Raw genomic sequence first — 20,659 nt, 5'->3', positions numbered from 1 at the left:
CCCAGCTTCCAGACTATTTTGACCTGAAAGAATACTGTATGTATAGTTCACATCATCGTACCAACAATGAGCCCTGAGGAAAGGCTACAGTCCTTAGCTTCTATGTAGCATTTCACTTGAATGGACTCTATTATTAAGAGGCACAATCCACAGACTGGAGATCCTATTTCCATAGGTATCAGGCAGTATTCTGTTCAGCAGAAAATTGAATTTATTTGAAAATTGAAAAATCCAGAACTGAAACTAGTCAGTATTGCTCAATACTAGTTTTATTTGGAAAACAAATAATAAATCAAAGAAAAACTTAACTTACTGCAAATCACTGGAGATGAAACATAGAAGCTTAAATCAGGCAAGACCTGCAACATCAAATGAAGCATTCCTTAAGTATAACAAAAAAATCTTGCATGTAGCAGTAAACTAGATTGCTTCCCAGGAGACATTGGTTGTACTGGCGTTGATAGTGAGATATTTCGTCAGCAAGCTGTTGGTGTGTACAGACATATCTCTGATATTGCATGCCTTTATGAATTCATTCCCTTGCGAGCAAGGATGAGATGCAAGTAGCACTAAACCCCACTTTGCAGGGGTTTCCCTCAGCATAAACTCTTCCCTCAGTGTCATCTCCAAGTAGTTTTGATCTTCCTTTCCTCAGCGTACCAGCCCCAGATGGAAGCTAAGGTGCTGTTGGGACTGACAGGTTAAGTGGGAAGAGAACTGGGGAGAGAATAGGACGTCATCCTCAATGTTGGTTTGCTTAGCAATGACGTGGTATAATTGTTACAGAAGATTAAAAGATTTTTCCCTGGTAACTGTTGTTTTTCTTTGTAGGAGAAAATAGAGTTTGTTTCACCCATCAACTGGTGGTAATTAAAGGATAAACTTCCAGGTTTTGAAATTAAATTATTACTTGTAAAAAAGTTCATGAGGTTAAAACTTCTCTGGGATTTCTATGTCATACTGAAGTACAGCCCCCCTGTAAGTTAATGTGACAGATTTAATAAAGGTAGTAGAGATTACTGCAGTGTCATCTGCTGGATAAATGCCTTGAAGTAAATGAATATTTTTACAAGAATTGATCTGTGCTGGATTTCTAGTGGTGTAGTCTATTTATATCTAACAAATATAAACTATACCCAGATGGCTTACTCCTGATAATGCAATACAAACTCTTTTCACACTAATGCCAATACATCTCTCCTGTTATTAATAAGCTATTTATATACATTCTGACAGCAGACTAGACCTCATCTTTGAGATCAGTACCTGATGCTCATATTTCTTTCCCCTTGCCCTCTGTTTCTTTCCACCATCCATCACACTGACTCTTACTTCCTATCCTCTCCTGTGAAATAGACACTACCTTCTTTTTTCACTAACAGTAAAACAGATCAAGGGGGTTCCATGTGTTGGTAAAGATAAATGTCGAGGCTAAAATCTTTCCTTGTGTGGCTTCCATTAAGTTCCATTGGGTAGCGTTTGTACACTTTTCAACTATGATGCACAAAAGCTAGTGTTGCGAAAGATTTTCAGTCTCAAAGCATCATGCCTTTTTAGGAAACCAGTGCCTTTTTAGGAAATCAGTGCTTCTGCATTGAAATCAGATACCATTTTGTGACTTAGTTGTCAGTCTTCTCAAATGGCACAGGTGGTATATCACATCAAGGAGACGATTGACAAAATGTTCCTTGGAATTATGCAAACAGTATTTCTATGTCATAGTGATAAATAAAGATGTTTTCACTCTGGAGATATAGCAAAGATAAGGAAGAAAAGATGTGAAGATGCATTTGAACGATTTTCATGGGAAGAGTCTTTTGCTTTACCCAGCTTCTCTCTTAAGGTGAAGCAATTGCAAGTCTTCTCACTTATCATGCTTATGTGATAGAAAGAGAATATTTATTTCTATACATCTGTGCATAATATTTTGTCCCTGGTAATGATCTAAAATATTTGGCTCTGAAGGAAGGAATTTTAATTTTGGTTTACAAAGGAGTTTGTTGAAAGAACTAAACTTGGTGGTACAGGAGTAGGGAGGCTGCCAACTTCTGATAGTCCATCAAGGCTGACAGTTTAAGAAGACCTGCCAGGGTAGCTGTTCTCTCAGTTGGCTGAGTGATGGGAGTTTCATCACCAGACAAAGTTCAGAATTTCCTTCACAGGAAAACTGGCTCTGACTTTTTGAACTTTCAGACTACCGGGCTGAGCAGAATAAAAACAATTGTTGAGACATCGTGCATGGATCTAAGGGATAGATGGCTCCGAACTATGCCAGAGAATCATGATAAGACATTCAGGCTGTATACCAGGATTTTTTTTTTTTGTTTCTTTTTAATCATTGGTCTTGCTCTACTGTTTGTTCTCAGTCTCGCTTCTCACCATTTCTCAGTAATAGTGAATATACAAGATACTCTGCTAGAAACCTGAGACCACTTAAAAAACAGCTGTAACGTGAGTTCAATGCACATTCACAGAGCAATGGCCTTCTTGAATGTGAAGATGCAAACTGAGAGCAAGCTGAACACCTCTTGGATGTTGTGATTTTTCAGAGGCTTTTACTAGTGTCTTCAGCAGCAGCTCTCCTTTTAAAAAGCATATTCTGTACAAAAAGAATCCTAAAAGCAACTCAGTGGTGGAATTAGAGATCCACACAGATTATACTCCCAGCACAGAGGAATGGATTAGCTTAACTTTCAACTCCTGCTGCTTAATGTTGATTTAATATATTGTCTTGACTTTTAATAAGGTTATTGAAAGATAAAAGCATAAGGAGCTGTGGCACAGATGCGACAGAACATCATATGCAAAATAAAAAGAGACATTATAATAAAATGAAAATTGAATGTTGCTTGTGCAAAATCTGGCTTTGTTTTGATGCATAAAACAGCAAACACTGTTCCATACTGAGGTTTTCAAGAATGTCTTAAGTACACAGTGCTTCTGATGCCACCCCAGTTGCCTATATATAGATCTGTCTTGTGTAAAGAATTTAAAAAGCATTAGAATGGAGAAATCAAAGAGACAATAAATTTTAAACCAATCTTATTGTCTGCAGCCTAAAGTGTTATTAAGATCAAAGTGGAGCAAACATCTGGCATTTGCCTTTCTGCAAAAATTAGATCAAATTACCTACCATAGGATTTAGATACATTCAATAAGTTCATTCCATTGTACACATAGTTTTCTTTCTCCTTTTTATTTGCTAAATATAATTTAACACCCAAATTCTAACCTCTCCATTCATTTGAAGTTGAAACAAATTAACAACAAAAATTGAAATCATGTTTCTCTTGAACATCTGTTTTCGAAGGAACATTCAAGGTCCTTCAGGTCTTAAAGAGAGAAGTTCAGCAAGACTTCATCTTTGCCATTAAGTGTAATTTTCTAGAAATAAACTTTACCAAATACACACAACCCTGTCCTCATCCTTGAAAAATAAATTCTTCTTGACTACTATTATAACTAGTGTCATTACTGACTTTATTCCATATTGTTCACTCTAAAATTGTGTAGTTAAAAAGCTTGGATCAGTGGCCAATACTTCTGTGTATAATTCAATATACATTTTTCAGATTTTTAAATATATCTAATGTGAACCTAGGCTTTTGATACCTTTGCTTAAAGAGATAAATACATTTATGTTACATCTATTTAGCATAATTTTTCAATTCTCTCTATATAAGTATGCATTAATACAGGGCTAAGTTTGAGAATATATCTCTTAATAAAGAAATATAAATATAGAATGTTATAGAAATATAGATATATTCTTAAACATAGAAAATACTGTGTCTTTACACCTCAACAAAGTAATTACAAAAGTGTAATTTAAAGGCAAACAATATTAAAGTCTGCAAATTTGTCATTATATGAATCAAACAGTATCAACTGTACAGTTCAGTAGTGATGCCATGCAATAACTATAAAATTATGATTAATGAATTGGAGTATTCTGTCCCAGATGAGCTGTAAATGACACATTAATTTTTTCCACTTGCGTTATTGCTGAAAACCTTGTTGATATTACTAGGCAGAAGGATAAGATATAGCTCTCAAATATTCTAGAGAGAGATTTTCTTTTTTTAATTCTACTCTCTTGTAATATGAATTGGAATATGGCGTTTTTCACAAGGCATTTTTAAAAAAGAAACACAAACATAAGGATTCAAATTTTCTTTGCAGAACGTTTATTGTGAGCCAGTAATTTCTCCATTTGATCCATCCCCAAGCTATGTGATTTACGTTTGTGTCACAGCAAGGAGGAGTTATTACTTATCACAATGTAGAAGTTTGAGGGGTTTTAGTGTGAGCTCAAACAAGCTTCTTTTATGTCAGTATAGAATTTGATCCTTGTATCTTGTTCCTTGATCGTTCAGAAAAAACCCAAATATTAAAATTTCTGTACTCCTCCATCCAGACCCAGCCAGAGGAGGAATTCAGGCAGCCAGAAGTCACACATTGTCAAAGGGCACCTTAAAGTCGTCAGCTACATTCTCAGGCAGGCAGTGAAGACAGGCTTCAGATGTTTTTATGAAGCTACATTACAAGGTAGCATCAAAAATCTTCTCTGAGATTCCTTATGATATCTGTGCATTGCTGTGAATTTCTGTTTTCAGTCTCAGCTGATTAAAAAAAATTAAACAAGGTATCTGAATCTTATTATGATTAATATTCTTGATACCAGTAGGCCGGATTTGATATTTGATATTTTTGATACCAGGAGGCCAGGAGCTGATGGGTATTAAAAATATCTTCATTGTTTTGTCTAAATCCAAATGCACATCAGTTTTTCACTCCATGAAATTTTAAATGATGCCCTGTCCCCTTCAGAAACCTTTTGTTAGTGCAACCATCCAAGTAAGCAGCGTGACTCAGAAAAAATGTTGGACCTCTTCTGCCAATATTGATGGTTGTATCTCAGTAATTAATGAAGTGGTTTCTAAGGCAGATTTGAGTTATTTGGAGTGACTAGGATCTAAGTTTTTTAAAATGCAAAGGAAGAGTGTGCAAGGGCATAATTTGGTTAAGCAAACAGAACTTCTCCGTCTTCTGCCCCTGACTTGGTTGTTGTCCTTCAGGAAATCTTTTGGAACTAAAAACTCTGTTTACTCCTGTACACTGGAAAAAGAACATCAGTCCCCAAGGGTGCACTTCTAATTGCTCTTATTTTTTAATTTTTTTTCCTCCCCATTCAGAAGAAGGTAAATGACAAGGTGAAGTTACCACATTATTTTTGCAAATACAGTGTCCCTCTTCCCAGCCAGGCACTACTGCTGACAGGCAGCTGGAGCAAAGCCACGATGCTGTCTGTCCCACTGACCCATCCAGGCCACGCTATACCTACTGTGTGCATCTGCTGCTCAGATGTGCACACGTGCTTAGCAAATCTAACATTCTCCTGATGCCTCAGTCGCATAACGCGTGTGCGAATCAACTGCGTGGCACATGGGTGACAGCACACGCAGAAATCTAGCCTATCTCACAGCAGAGAGAGAGAAGAATAGTCTTATTTCTATCTGCATCCCTGGAAGCAGGTTAAGGTGTGTGAATTCTCTCTCGATTATCTTCTTTGGATCAGTGTAACTATCTATAAAGCCCATGGGACTTCACAGTGGAGGTATCGTTAATTCAAAGCTGGTATGTAGGACAAATATAAATTATAGTGAATGTTTGAACTTGTTAGCTTATAAGTAAGACCATGGTACTACGGAGTACTACAAAGGTAACTCCACAAGGTTTTTCTCTGTTTAAAATATTCAAATAAAGATATGTATGCACACCTTTTCATGGAAACATTCTACTCGGCTGTGCCTATATCTCAGACCAGAAAAAGCCTATCATCTAAAAATAATTATTATTAGCTAATGTTATTATCTTTTCAGTAAGCTTTTGAAGCACAAAATACTAGAAGAGAAGGAAGACTAAACTAAAAAACCTTTAGAAGTCCCCAAGCAACTAGTACTACTGAACTGTTCAGCTTCGTTGTTTTGTCAGGGAAGAAAACACTGGATCTTACCAGTGCCCAGTTTTTCAGATCTAGAAATGGGGTATCTGACCTTTTTTCTCTGGTTGTCTCTGTGTGTGTCACAGGAAAACACTGCATGTTGTTTGCCTATATCTGACTATGTCACTTATTTCTTTGAACTAAAAGGCATCAGTCTGAAAATTACCAGACCTGTATCACTGCTCAGAGGTTCACATGAAATCGGAGAAGGTTCTCAGCCTGGTTCAGCAGGATGGCAGTCCCTGGCAAAGCAGCTGACTTCACAAGGGCAGACAATGCCACCGCTGCTGCAGATGGCAGCGTTGCGTGGAATTCTGCCCTCTCTGAACCCAGTCCATCACAGGTCTGACAAGGTGGCAGGTTGGAGAGGTAAAATTTATATCACTACTGCCTATCTCCCACTGGTGGTATAGAGAGTTTGAAGAAACTTGTTCTCTCTAGTTGCAATCCTTCCTCAACCCTGGGCTTGTGCAAATGCTGCCAGCAGGGACAAATCTTCCTGTTCTCATTTATAACTGTTTTTCATCTCCTCTGCTCCTATTTGCAGCTTGTAATGTGCTGTATTTAAAAGTGTTCCTTACTCTTTTTTTCTAAAAGTGGGACTAAACTGCTACCTAGACATAAAACTGAGAAACGGTGTGAGGCAGGCATGCTGACTCCAACTTTTAACTCTCTAACAATCTGAGATTGATTTATATTTTGAAGTGTCACTATATGGTTTACAAGGGAAAAAGTGTGAGTAAAGATTGAAATTTTCCTTCTATAAATTGTGGAAGGGTGAGGGGGAAGTGACAGATCTCATTTAAAAACCTTATTGAAGTAGCCGTGTTGAATGATGGTGCCATTGCTTGTCTCTGTGTCTTACTGTCATAATGTAAACCCCTTTATAATTAGAAGAAACCACAGAAGCCAGAGTAAAGTACAACAGATCCAGAAAGAGCTGGAAACTTAAGGAAGAAAGAAAAAAAAACTCCAAACAACAATAGACACAGGCTGGAGAAGATATTTTATTTATTTGTTACTAGTAGTTAAAATGACGTACAAAATGCTGGGAAAAAAACCCTCCAATTCTATTCAGTTACAAAATAATTAAAACTTCATTTTAAACCAAGTTTTGCTTTGTGAGACTGAGCATGAAAATACTCCAGCCTTAGGTTATATAGTCCATTGTTTTTAGAATAAAGCAGACATTTAAATACATATTGTGGCTGATATTAAATATCTCGTATAATTGTAAGTTAGCAGAACTTTCTTACTCTCAGGCAATAACTAGCAATTCACAAAAGTTCTTTGTATAAAATTTACATGGGGGAGGGAAGGATCTGCCTCAAGGCACAATCTATGCACAGGCGGTTTTGGAACATAAGGATTTTGAATACTTTTATCAATTTTCCTTCAGAATGCTAGCCTAATCTTAAGTAAAGGAGACAATAACGTTTGAAGCTTTGCTTAACAGCTCAGAGTATAGGGACATAGCCATCCCTGTCAAAGACAATGGGAATTCTGCTGTCAAATTTACATGAAGAAAAAAATCATTCTTAAGGTGTTCCCATTTCTTGGACAGAAATCTAAGCTAGTCCAAAACTCAAAACTTCCAGCCATGACTGAGGTTGGTCCTTTCCCCTGGGGGAAAAAAAAAATCAAACAAGAACTTTAAAGGAAAACAATCCCTGTCTATTATCAGTGAAAGAGAATTTGTATTAATAATAACATTAAATATCCGTATCTTTCTGTTTAACTATTCACATTCCACACAGTGGAAATCTACCTCCTGTAATTCCAGATTTTAAAGTTGGATTCTAAAATCCACGTAGAAATGTGTCAAACCTGCTGAGTGAAATTCATTTTAATAATATCAATCAGTGAGTTGCAATCTCTTCATGTTACAAATGCAGACCACACAGCAGTGGATTTTAAAGTAAAAATAGATTAGTTGTAGAGATGTAGGATATCACCAATAAATGACTGATGCACTGTATAACAGGTAGGACAACTAATATAATGAGGCCACAAAGGATGAATTTGTGACTTGCTACTCATCATGTATTTTCCCTTTGGACATGTTACTGAGGGTGGAATTGTCTTACTCAGCATTCAATGGCAAGAAATGGTGTCAAAATTGTCACCTTGTGGCTGAGAGAGATATCTGGTGTGAGAGAGAACAGTTATGCTGCTAGTGGATACTGGAAAATATTGCTGCTGGGTGGGGAAACTGAGTTCTGAACTATCAGTGACCTTCATACAGTAAGTGTGGACCTAACTCCCATTTCACTCCTGTCAGAGAGGTCAGCATTGCTTTCAGGCCCGGTACAGACTCTCACATAGGAACACTCCTTTACTTTGGCACCCACTGGACAGGAACAGCTGCCAAGGCCCTGCAGACACAGGCACAGGCACAGGGACAGGCAGGGAGATTGCAGATTGTAAGCTCTTCAGCACCCGGCCTGAAAGTGCCCTTTCAAAGGCAGCAGGAGCAGTCTGCACACCACGTGGTGTGAGATGCCACCAGGGAGACAACTGCCAGGCTTCCCACTGAGCACCTGGGAAAGCCAGGGCTACTTGCATGGAAGGGCTGCCTCTCTGGTCCAATGGCCCAGAACACACCCTGCTAAACCCACTTCTTTTGCAAGGCCTTCTGTGCTTTTACCGAAACCCCTGATCAAGTTTAAGCTTCTAATCCTGAAGGAAAGAAAAGGCAGAATAACCTCACAGATGAGAGTCATTGAGCTGTCGGAAGCAGTGCATCCCTTTTTATGCTTTTTTTCCCCCAAAATGAGAGGGTCAGCCCTCAATTTTCAGGAAATTTACTTACTCCAAATCCAGTTTAAATGCAAGTCTGTGGTAAAAGATATAAAAAGAAGATCATTGCTGGCAAAGTTCTGCATCTCTGTTTCAACAAACTGCATGCCTGTGGCAAAGCTAAAATAACAATAACAATGCAATGTTTACTAGTCATGAATGTCGTGTCTTTTGTCTCTTGTGTGGTTATTGCATTTGAAGTCACATGATGCTTGTTTTAATTTTTGCTTTGCTCTTTATGTACTAAATTACTGCCATTCTGTACTTGATCTTGCTTAGCAAGATTTTTGTGCTGCGGTTATGTATTTTTTTATGTCTGTGTGTGAAAAAGAGAAGGAGTTTGGATACACACACTGAAGTATGCATACTCATTGCATTTATGTATATATACCACTGACTAAAAGATACTGCATATACATATATATGTAGATATGAAGAATAACTGATATCAGAAATACAAGACATCAAATGGATCTAGTAACGTAAGAGTGGGGTTTGATTGGTTTAGAGAGCCATTAGAATTCAGAAGTATATTTATAGCCTTGTATATAGTTTCTTTTTAATTTATGTAATATATGACTAGGTATATAAATTAAAGCCAAACATAAACAGAAGACAGTATCTCTTCCTCTGTGTCTTCCTATTTATGTATCTTTCCTTTTTCTACTCCCTTTTGTATTCTCCCTGTCTACTTGCTTTGGCCTTTTGCTTTCTAAGTTGCTGAAGCTCTGTTTTCCATCCACCTATAGTGACTTTTCAACACTCTCACATCCCCCCATTGTTCTCCAGACATGGCTTTTGGATTACAGCTATTTTCTTGAAGAAGCATGTTACAAACTCTTGACATGGCTGCTATTTTCAGTGATGGCTTTGCTACACTTTAAACTGCTTTTTGTCTATTTCATATATAAGAATAGATTCATACTTTCAAATGTATTGTCCTTTCACTTTGATGTTTCATGTAATACAGTAAAAGCAAATAGCACAAAAGGTGAAGATTCACAAAACCCACAGCTCCACTTTCCCAGCAAGCGGCAAAAATGTGGATATACACTAGGAAGTCTAATTCATGACTGTGAGTAAATAGGATTTTTTCAATATTTCATACTCCTGGTTTTTTTGGTTTTTTTTGGTTTTTTTGAAGTGAACATTGAGATATTTGCTTGTACATATCCATTTTCTCCCTTGCACACACACACAAGCAGGCCCTTTCCTTACATCAATTTTTTTCTTTCTTTTTGAAAGGTTTTTACTGGGTTTAAGTAATTCACTAGGTCCCTTTCAGTTTTATCCAGCCTTGAAGGTATGCTAGTTCATGCCACTCACTCTCACGCTGGCAATGTTTGGGTACAGTTAGAGTGCAATTGCTACTTTTGTCTCAGTTTAGTCCAGATCAATAGATATACAACGGCATTCCTTAACTCGGGTGATTCTTTTCTTCTTTCTTGGGGGTTGAAGCTCAGGGCAATTGAGTGTAACAGTCATGGTGGTGAATTTCTTGGGCTTGCAGAAGGAACAAGACTGGAAGGAGCCTTCTTCTTTACGGACGTGCCTGGGGATGTAGAAGGAATTGCATTGGCCATAGCAGAACCTGTTGATAATGGTACGACTGTTGCAGCCTTCTTCATGGATAGTTTGTTTGAGGGGTTGAGTTTTACACCAATCCCGCTTCAGGTATTTGCGCTCGGTGATGTGCAAAGCCTCCTGACTGGACTCCAGCACCTCTTCAGCAGGCATCGAGGTGCCTTTTCCTCGTTCTCGATGCCTAGAGCCTGGCTGCTGCTGTGTCTGCATTTGCTCTGAATCATTGGGCTGATCTTTGTCAGGAGGAGGGATAGCACCTTGAGATCCACGATTCCTCTTTCTCCCTTCTGCTGTTGGAAGCAGAAATCCCATCAAAAGAAACAAGGCACCGATGGCATACAGTTTGCGGACCATCCTGTATGAAGGAAGTTGAGGAAATAAAGCACAGTTGTGGATTTCAGATATCAACAGAAGCCAGACATGCAGTAAATTTTCAATTCCATAAAAGAAATGTATGTGCACACACACACTCTTATGAAAAGATAAGCATTCGGACTTTACCAGCTGGACAGATGTTCCCAAATTACCAAGTGATAAAAGCTTTCAAATAGTGATTGAAAGTCAGAGGCTAAAGTAAGTCCAAACATAATTTTATTTTGTGTACCCTCCATCTTTTTCTAGATCGTTTCCCCATGTATCTTACCCTAGTTCTCATTCCCTTCTTATAGCTCACTGACATTAGAAAGATTGCTCCTGACTTATAATGGTGGAAGAACAAATTTTACATTACACAAGGATTTATTATTATGACACAGCTATCTACTATACCAGGGGACTAAAGTCTTTGACTCAGCAGATCTAGTCTAGCTATGTGTGCCTTAGTCAGTCTCAGTAGCTTTGTACAGCTTCTTGCACAACATATATCCAGTAAATAATGGGTACGCTGTATCCACCTGTTGCCTGAATTACACCATCCCAAGCTCTGTCACTCTGCATCTCTCAAGGGGTCCAATGCACCTGAGTGTAATGATGCTTAAGCTAAGAGATATGCTTAAGTGAGGCAACTAAAATGAAAGAATATTTAGGTATAGGTTAAAAAAGATGCATCAATAATTTCAAACTACACCTTCTTGCACATTACCCTGAATCCCTGACAAAAGTACTACAGATGCAATCAAAGTGTTAAAAATTTTTCAGACCTCTGAATTTTATTCATTATATGCAGAATGATATTGAAAGGAGACAGGAGGATTCATATATGACCTTAAATATCATAGTTTGTGCACACAATAAAAGGACCACATCAAGAAGTGCTGTTAAGTGGAGATGATCAGATGCTTCGAAGCTGCATGCCTGCTTCAACCTAATTAAATAGCATAGCAACAACCTTTTTTGCCTCTGTCCCTTTTTCTCCTCTTCCCAAAGCTCTGAGTTCTTTAGGTTGTTCAGTCAGGTCAAGACAGCAACCAGCTCAGCAGAAACTCATCAGCTGTTACACTTTCCCCTTCCAAATGTACTGTGGTCTCTTGAGTTTTTCTGAAACCTAGGGATATGGTAGCAAGACAGACCAATGAGGGAATCTCTAAGGGACCCTCCCCATGGGAGCTTGGAAAAAAGCCACTAGAAATTAACAACTCCTTGCAAAAAGAAACCACCTGTAAAACTCTAAAACTGTGAAGGAGCACAGGCATTAAAAAGGCAAAGAACTGTGAAAAAAACCTTGAGGAAGTCAGTGTCTTCTACCTGCTTGGAACACTGCAGTTGTATCCCTTATTAGACTCGTTTTATCAGTATGGAGAAAATTAGTTTTTGAGCTGAAGAGTCCTGCTTGTGTTAGTGACTGAGAAACATATGAAACCAAGGGCACTGTCCTGGATGGCTTTATCCGCTCTGCCTGAGACCACACAACTAGGCAGGAAAGCAGCCAAATGCCAGTGCTGTGAGGGCCACCTAGAGACTCAGCAGAGGCTCAGAGTAAGTACCATTTGCTATAAAAGATAACTGCTAATTTCTCAGTTACTAGGTCTTTCCAGTCACATGGAGAAAATAAATGTTATGCTGTTCAAAAAGCATTTCTCATCAAATGGATTGGGAATGGAATTTCTGAAGTGGAAATGTATCATGGGCATGTTCCGTTATACTCAGGGAGTTGCTTGTGGATCTAATGTTTTAAGACTTTGTCTACAGATTTTAGAGCTTCTAGAGCTCATAATATATATCATAAATACATACATTCATTTTATTCGTTTATGTACCAGCATGTCCTATGTTTGTCAGAAGCTTCAGAATTCAACAAGGGGTGTAAGAATGACACTATTGCTGACTCCAACAGACAATTTGGAAGGGCTGCTTTTAATATCTAAATGAAATATGGTAACGAACAATTTTAATAACCAGACTTCACAAGTGTCAGTCCGGACTTCCCATTTGCTAACTTTTCCTCATTCCTATTACAGCCTGAATGTTATTTAAACGTTTCCTTTTAATTTTTGTTTTGTTTTAAAATTATTTTTTAAAAAGAGTTATAAACCAGTGCTTATTTCCTCAGGAGGCCAGAATGGTTTCTTTCAAAACTATTCCTATTTCTGACTGTATACCCATGCTCTATTATAGAGTATTTTAATATGCACTTATTTGCTCAACATGGTCCCAGAGCCATGCAAGAAAAAAAAAAAAGTAATTGCACACAAATGAAAATAAATTGCTAGTTTAGAAGCAGTGCCAGAAAACTTCAGGTGTTTGTTTAGTGTCCCACAATTTAGTTGAGGTTCCACGAGCATGCATATTCCTGGACTATTTTTACTTTTAAAACTGATGACCTCCACAATGCTTCACCTTTTTTTTCCCCATAGATGTGCAATTGATGACACAAGTAAGGTCTATTCATATGAAAATGAAGTGTACTTTGGGGTAGGAATTTGGGGAAAATTTCATGATAATATTTATTAATGAAAGGTCTGTATCCCAGATTCATGTCTCTTTATTAACCATATGCTTAACCCTAAGGAAATGCAAACGTGTTCCAATGTAATCCTAAACTTGGGGGAGGAAAGTAATTTTTCACTGAGTTGGTTTCCAGCCTTAAAGGAAGCTGCATTACATGCTCATAAAAGAAGTTGTGATTCAAATGAAAATTAGCCACTCAGCAGAACATTTGTTATGGTCACTTCCAAAAAACCCTTCTAAAAGTAAAAGTAATCAAATCATTTAGGGATAAATACAGGTTAAATATAGAAGAGGCTGTGTGAACTTCAAGATCTCCACAGCAGCTCAAGCAGGATCCTTTTCTAATAGTAAGTTATTAAAGATTTATTAAAAGATTAAGGGGTAAAGTTTTAAACGCAAAATACAAAGGAACTTGAGGTGGTATGCTTCAGGAAGGAAAGCAGTCAAAATGCAGTGCAGTGCAGTGCACTGCATCACCTTTGGTCCCAGGGCAATGTGTTTGCTTATGAGAGAAGATGACACATTTGCTTACATAAGGAAGTGAAGTGGCTCATCTATGAGTTAGCAGTTGTGAATGTTTCCTTAACAGGGTCTTTTTATTAATGAAAAAAAAAAAAAAAAACCACCACCAAAAAAACACAACACAGAAGAGGACAGTAGAAGTAACTAAAATCAGCATCACTGTACATGAAGTTTTACTCAAATCTCTCCTGAAGTAAAAGTTTTTTCTCCTCACTACAGTCATAATTCTGCAGAAGTAATAGCCCTGGATCTTGGGTAGAAGCTGTGAGAATCAGCCTGTAAAAGCTTATATTCCAAATTTCTGCAAATTTTTCATTACTTGACACTGTACTGGATGTTACACTGGCATAACCAGAAGTCCTTTTGAGAATTCATTTGAGAATCCTTTGAACAAACAGATGACCACAACCCACATGGTCAATTCCCACTTATTTCATTCAGTTCCAGAGAGATAGAATAGAATTTATTTTTAATAGCAACTCAATACTCCAAAAATCTATTCTTTCCGTATTTCACTGCTGAGTTCCACTTTTCATCATCTGTAAACTCTTAATCATAAAGCCAAAAGAATTTTTATTTCTGACTTCAAATAGGAGCAGATTTGTGCCCTAACATTGATATCACTTCATATGGTGGTTACCTAGAGCTGAGATCTCATTATCTAAAACAGATTAAGAAATTTGTGGATCAATATTAGCAACCATTGATAGGGAAGTGTAAATGCTTTCAGGTTTATTATTTCATATGAATAAGCTGTTAAAATATAAATTTTTAATTTATACATTTTCTGCTACAAATTAGGGACCTCCACATGTCAGTTCATAGACAGAATTTCTCTGTGAGTTCCCAGGCAGAGTCAAAAAGTTACTACTGAAATTCTCAGCACAATGCAACTTATTTAAAAGAACTGGGTAGAACCTGATTCTGTGGAAATATACAGTAAAATTCTCACAGACCTCAGCAGGCCCATAATTTCATCTGTGAACCATATTTGCTAGGTTAATACCATGATGAGCCATGGGCTCCCGTGCTTCAGAGAAAGCATGAAAGATAATATCTGATGAAGACCTAAAAGGAAAATGTATTTCGTGGGCTTCAAACAGTAGCCAAAGAAAGCGGAAAAACACAATCCCTTTGACTACTGAGAAAATTGAAGTGGTTTATGTCCCAAAGGATCAGAATAATTTTATGGCTCGCTTATTACATATGAATTACAGAAATAGTCTTATGTAATGTTTTTATAGTTCATAGATCTGTATTTTTAAATATAAAAAAAGGCATGGCAACTGCAGTTCCCAGAAAGCTCCCTTTTTTTTTTTTTTTTTTTTTTTTTTTCTGAGATCAAGACAGTTTGGTTGAATTTGGATACATTTACATTTCAGATAATTTCTTCCTGAGGGTCATAGAGATGGGCCTTTTTGAGACATGTAATGAATGTAGGCAGCAATTTAAAAAAAAAAGAAACCAAAACAAACACAAAAAAACCCCTTGAAACTTTGAGAATTCCCCCTTTAAGAGAGCATTTTTCTGCAGGACGTCCTGCAGGACTTTAGGGAAGCTGTACATCATGGTGGGCATGGCTAGCACCAAACCTGAATTAGCCTTGCCTGAAGACACCCACGCAGCCCGACAGCTCCATTTCCCAGCATGAAACTCCCTTCTGACAGATTTGCTCACGGAGCCCTAAAACAACCGGAATAGTTTTGCTCCCGTGCGCAGCCATGCGTGCTGAAAAGGAGAGAGTATTCAGCAGAGGCTACGCATTTCTGGGTGGCATCGGCGAGAGAAAAAAAAAAAATGCTTTAGGACAGCTTGGCACTGGATGCTAAGACAAGTAGATAATAGCTACGGGCATCAGTGCCCTTTATAATTTATATACAGTGTCACCGCACACTGCTTGGTTGCTGTGGGGCTTGTCGGCTCAGCGAGAGTGGGGCAGGAGCGGAGCGCTTCTCCAACTCCCGGGTCGCCGGGCTGGGCTCGGGGCAGCTAGGGCTGTGGGCTCAACTGGCCCTGCACCCGAAAGTCGCCACTCACAAAGCGGATGACCAAACCCCGTGTCCCGTGAGCAGCAGGGAGAGCCAAACGCACATTGGTGTTTCAGAGCCCTCGTCTATGCAAAAAGAGGTTTTCCCAGCTCTGAATCTCAGCCCTGATGACCGAAACGGGCTTCGCTTGCCATCCTGTCACCGAGAGGAGCCACAAGCGGGGCACCAGGAGCGAGGCCGCAGTTGATGGCCCGAGAGGGACGCTGCGGATCATAACAGCGGGCCAGGGGCCGCACACCCTCTCAACCCGCCGCCGCCGCGGTGCTCCACGCGTCGGACAGAACAGCCCCGGCCGGGGCAGGGCAGCCCCGTCGCACTGCCCAAGCCGACAAGGTGAGACGCGGCTGCGGCTGAACACAGTCTGGCTGAGGGGCAGGGACCGCCGGCGGCCTTCAGAGGGGAGAGACCGCAGGTTTGGTTTGGCTTGGCTTGTCCAGGAGCGGCTCGGCCCGACACCCCGCGGGCGCGAACGCTCCTGGCGGCGACTGGGAACACCTCCCGGCTCTCCCCCGGGAGATTTACCCCACGGAGGATGAACTCCCTAAGGTAGCTGCCGACCCCCGGGGGGTTGTAGTGGAAAGGACGGGGCAAGTAAAAAGCCTCCTCCGGGAGGGCTAAGCCCTGCGCCAAGTCGCACCGTTGGCCCGGGGCCGAAAGGAGAGCGTCCCGTCCGCGCTCGCGGGGCCGCAGGGGCCTGGCGCGCTGCGGGGAAGGCTCCGGTCACTCCGGCCAGGCCGAGGGACCTGTCAGGGCGGGTAAGGGGAGCGGTAATGGACAGGTATATAGAGCCGTCGGTCGACAAAAAGCCCTTGGCTCCGAGTCAGGTGGGCGGGCAGGACGAGGAGGCAGCGGGAGATGCCGAGCGTAGCGGTGGAGTCGCGTCTCGTCCCGCCCGACGGCGCCCGAGGCCGCTCGGTGACGAATTCGTGGCGCTGCCCGCGGGCGCTACAGATGCAGACCCTTCCCTTCGCGGCCCCCGATCCTGCTGGCACACACCGACTCTCCCGGGCGGTACGTTTCCCCGCACCCGGGAGCTCCTGGGGCACCAGGGGGACTCTCCTTCGAGGAGCAGAGGTTTGCAAAGGCGGGTCAAGGCAGAGCCGGGAGCTAAGCGGCCTCATAGAGGGCAGCTCGACGGGATGGGGCTGGCACCTGGGGATCTGCCCCCGCCCCACTCCGTACAGAGGCCGGGCCGGGATTTTTCCGTGTCTCGGGTGGGCGCCGAATCCAATTTGTCGGCAGTGATGCTGTAGGCGGAGATGAGAGGCAGAGCTAACGGGGCTTTTGCAGTCCCCGTGCTTGTCAGGGGAAAGAGATGTAACAGCACCCTAACCCCCATCACTGCGACAGAATGGTCGGGCCGCCTCACTCCCGCTGATGGGAGGGACGGTTGTCACCCCCTGCAAAACCGAGTCGCCGTGGAGTTTTGCTAGAAACCAGTGAACGACTGCTCCCCTTCCCTCTCCACGAAGGTAGGATAAAGAACTTAAAATTTTGCCTCCCACAGAGACTGGCCGACCTCCGCAGCTGCCGGACTTATCTGTACCCCCGCTGTGCGCAGCGCGTCCCATCCCGTCCCGTCCCGGCTCACCTGCGCGGCGGCGGCTCCTCGGCGGGGCCCGGCTCGGCGGCGGAGGCTCCTCGGCGGGAGGCTTGGGTTCTGCGGGGCTCTGCCCGGTGGGTCACTCGGTGTAGAGGGTGGCGTGGTAGCCCGGAGCTGCCCGGGAGTCCATAGAGAGAGAGAGTCTCGAATCCTGCCTACAAATTGCAGCAGCGCCGAGCTGTCTCCCATTTAAATGTCTGCCAGCTGAGATCTGCTCTCCAAGCCCCTCCAGATCATTGGACAAGCGCCTCCAAAGCCCGTGTTATCCGCCCCTTTTAACACTTCCATAAACTTCCACCAGGGAAAGCTTTCAGTCATCCAGATAAACACTCGACTACTTTCCTCTCATAAGAAAATCGGTGCTAAAGGTCACTACCCCAAGGAATTGTTCCTGGAATGCACAAAAAATTCACATTTTCCATCCTCATTAAAGTATGACATTTAAGAAGAGTTAAATCCTACCCCACCCCGCCTGCGCTGCCCTTCCGTGCACACTGCCCTGGCCGCAGGCTGGGCTGCCGGGGCGCTTCGCCGCCCATGAGCCGGCCGGACGAGTGAGGCCTCCGCGGGGAGCCGCTGACTGTCTTACCTTTGCAGTCCTCCTTCTTGCAAATTGGGTTTGCGGAGTTTCTACGATATGGGAGTAACACAGCTTTGGCATTTAAAAAAAAAAAACCTGCGGGTATGTATGCGTGCAGAGGGTGTTCAACCGTGGCTCCCATCCGCAGACCCACTCTCATAGCTCTGTATCACTCTGTATCAGGGAAGGTTTGTTGTTTGGGTGTTCTGTTTTTTGTTTATTTTTTGTTTGTTTTTTTTTCGTCCCCCAAGAGGCGGGACACCTTGAGTGTCCCGTCACTTCTTCTCTTGGAGGGCTGAGGGATTCTCAGGCATCCCGCAGGGACTGCGGGGGAGCGGCGCGTCCCTCCGCGGCTGAGCGCAGAGGTGGCCGGAGCCGCCCGATCGTCGGGGCTGCCGCGGGGGCCGCTCCGCAGGCCTAAGGCAGGGCGCCCGCGATGCCCTAGCCAATCCCCGCGGGGTTCCAAGGGTCCGTCGAAATTAGGCAAAAAACGGCTAGGGGCTTAGCGTTTTGCAGACCGAACCTTTTGCAGCCGTAACTCTGTGGCTGCCCGAAGCGTACCCCGAATCTACAGCCAGCGTGGGGCTAGGAGCATCGAGGGGCAGAGTCCTGGAGGACGGAGGGACCCCATCGCTCCGCAGTGAAACCCGCACTTCCTTCGGTGCCAGCCAGCTGCCTCGTCCTCCAGGCGCTCCAGCACCGGCGCTCGTCTACTGCGGACTTTTTTTTACCACGACGGGATGCAGCACAGCTGATAGCCGCTACGGGCAGGAGCAGCGTATGAAGCACGGACTGACTTTTAGGCTTGCTAATTCAACGGAGATGTTTGTCGGCTGCCGCTTCCAGCTGTTGGCATCACCCAGCTGAAAGCAAAGCTGAGAGAAGCTCTGCAAGGGACCTTGGTGCTGCAGGTGGTGCTGCAATGGTCTGTGCTCTCCTTACTGTCGGGCACAAGTTACTGCCCGTGAACCAAACCAGCCCTGCTTCTCAGTCACCCAACAGTCAGCACCCACCTTGGGCCACAGAGAGGGCCGGATCTCACCTCACAAAGTGATAGTTTTATTGCCCCTGGTTTTGCAGAGGGGGAAGATGAATTAAAATGAAAGGATCTGCTATATTAGGGATGCCAGGGCTACACAAGATACCAAGTTTTCCATAGTAGTTGTCATAGGACTCAGCAGTAGCTTGTTCTTTGCTAAGGCCAAAAGCATGGTTCCCCTTAGTGCCAGTTACTTAGGTGAGTGCTTAGTAACAGCTTGTTAAAAAAGAATCACTTCGGTCACCGAGCATGTGGCCGTAGTGCAGTGGTAGGTGGCAGCATCAGAGAGAAAATGAGTTGATGTGCAGGAGCCATTGAAATTCAAATACAATTAACGGGGGAAGGATTACTGGCAAAGAACTACAGCAAATGGTATCTAGATGGATAGAAGGAGATACCTAGGGAACTTTTAGGATTTTTTGTTATTTTACTAATAAAAGTGCTATTGAAATTAATACTTGTTTTTAATTAATTGGAGTACTTCCTTTGTGAATCCAAAGAAAAAGTCACAATTCCCACGTCTTCATATGTTGACAGACTTTATGTTCCTTTTCTTTTTCTTCTCTTAAGCAGTTGTACTGAAAGGGAAGGGTCTATTCACCTCCCATCTGCTCTCTCTCACTCTGACTACCATCCCTGGAGACAGGCTGCTGAGCTGCTCTGGGCTGCGCCTTCCCCAGGGCAATGGTCTGACTTGACTGATGCTGGAGGAAGTGTTTTCTGTGGTTACCCTGAGCTCCTTGAGGTGCATGATGATGGCCCTGGCTCTGCGTGTGCTTCCAGGCAGGCAACCTGCCTCTCTGCTGCATTTTTCTGTGATGTCATTTACATGCCGCTCTGGCATTGACTTTCCTAGATGATACATCTGGGCATCTATGGCAGAGCAGGTATGTCCACTTAATGCCTTACTGTCATCTAGTCAGAGCTGGTGATCTGGAGTAGATCTCACTCTGACTTAAAGCAAACTAAGAAACACTTTAAGAAGCAGCTCCAGGTGTGGAAGCTCTGTTCCCTCCTCAAGAATCACCTTCATTTCTTGCAATTGAATGTCCTACACCATATTTTCTCATCTGGTTTCTTTCTCTCAGCTTAATCCACACAGTGTTTCAGGTAAACACTAGCTGCTTGGGTCCAACAAGACAAGTGTTAAGATCTCTTTGACAGCTGGAAAGCAGAATTATTCCTGCAAGCATTTATCTATTCATTCACAAAAAATAAACCACTTGGGTACCAAAAAGGTAAATAATTGCAGCTGGATCTGCTTTCTAGGACTGAATGAAGGTATAAATAAATAAATAAATAAATAGACTTGTCAAAAAAGAAGAAAAATTTGTATCTATTTTTATTTCTTTGTGATTGAGAGAGGCAGGGAAAAGACATCATTTTCCTCATTGTTCTTTCCTTAACATCAGGTATCCAGATCATTTCCAGCTTGGAAGGTTGTATTCTTTATTTCTTCTGGAGTCTTTAAACAAACAGTCCCTGCAGTTACTCCAAAGGTTCAGCTGTGCTGATCAGATCCCAATCAAAGACTGGTTAAAAAAGGACCCAGTGCTTAAAGGGAAATACTTCTTCCTTATCCGCACTTGAAATG

The 20,659-nt window shown here is 42.0% G+C and overlaps 1 protein-coding gene and 1 long non-coding RNA gene across 2 annotated transcripts in view; both read right to left on the bottom strand.

Moving 5' to 3' along the window:
- Positions 1-2,960: 2,960 nt before the first annotated feature.
- LOC114055323 overlaps positions 2,961-20,659 on the bottom strand; it is a 30,576-nt gene continuing 12,877 nt past the window's right edge. The window contains exons 3-4 of the long non-coding RNA XR_003570708.1: positions 3,177-3,184; positions 2,961-2,971 (exon numbers count right to left, since the gene is read on the bottom strand). This is a non-coding gene — a long non-coding RNA (uncharacterized LOC114055323). The remainder of the gene's footprint in view (positions 2,972-3,176; positions 3,185-20,659) is intronic.
- On the bottom strand, positions 7,007-17,985 carry GREM1 (gremlin 1, DAN family BMP antagonist). Its single transcript, XM_027879304.1, has 2 exons — positions 17,435-17,985; positions 7,007-10,742 (listed from the first exon to the last, which is right to left on the bottom strand). The coding sequence occupies exon 2, from the start codon at positions 10,739-10,741 to the stop codon at positions 10,187-10,189; it is 555 nt and encodes a 184-aa protein (XP_027735105.1). The 5' UTR covers position 10,742; positions 17,435-17,985; the 3' UTR covers positions 7,007-10,186.

The sequence above is a fragment of the Empidonax traillii genome, unplaced genomic scaffold (assembly GCF_003031625.1).
Source record: "Empidonax traillii isolate 1590-97213 ecotype Southwest subspecies unplaced genomic scaffold, ASM303162v1 scaffold53:size2875158, whole genome shotgun sequence".
NCBI lineage: Eukaryota > Metazoa > Chordata > Aves > Passeriformes > Tyrannidae > Empidonax > Empidonax traillii.
This window is presented reverse-complemented; position numbering and strand designations above follow the sequence as displayed.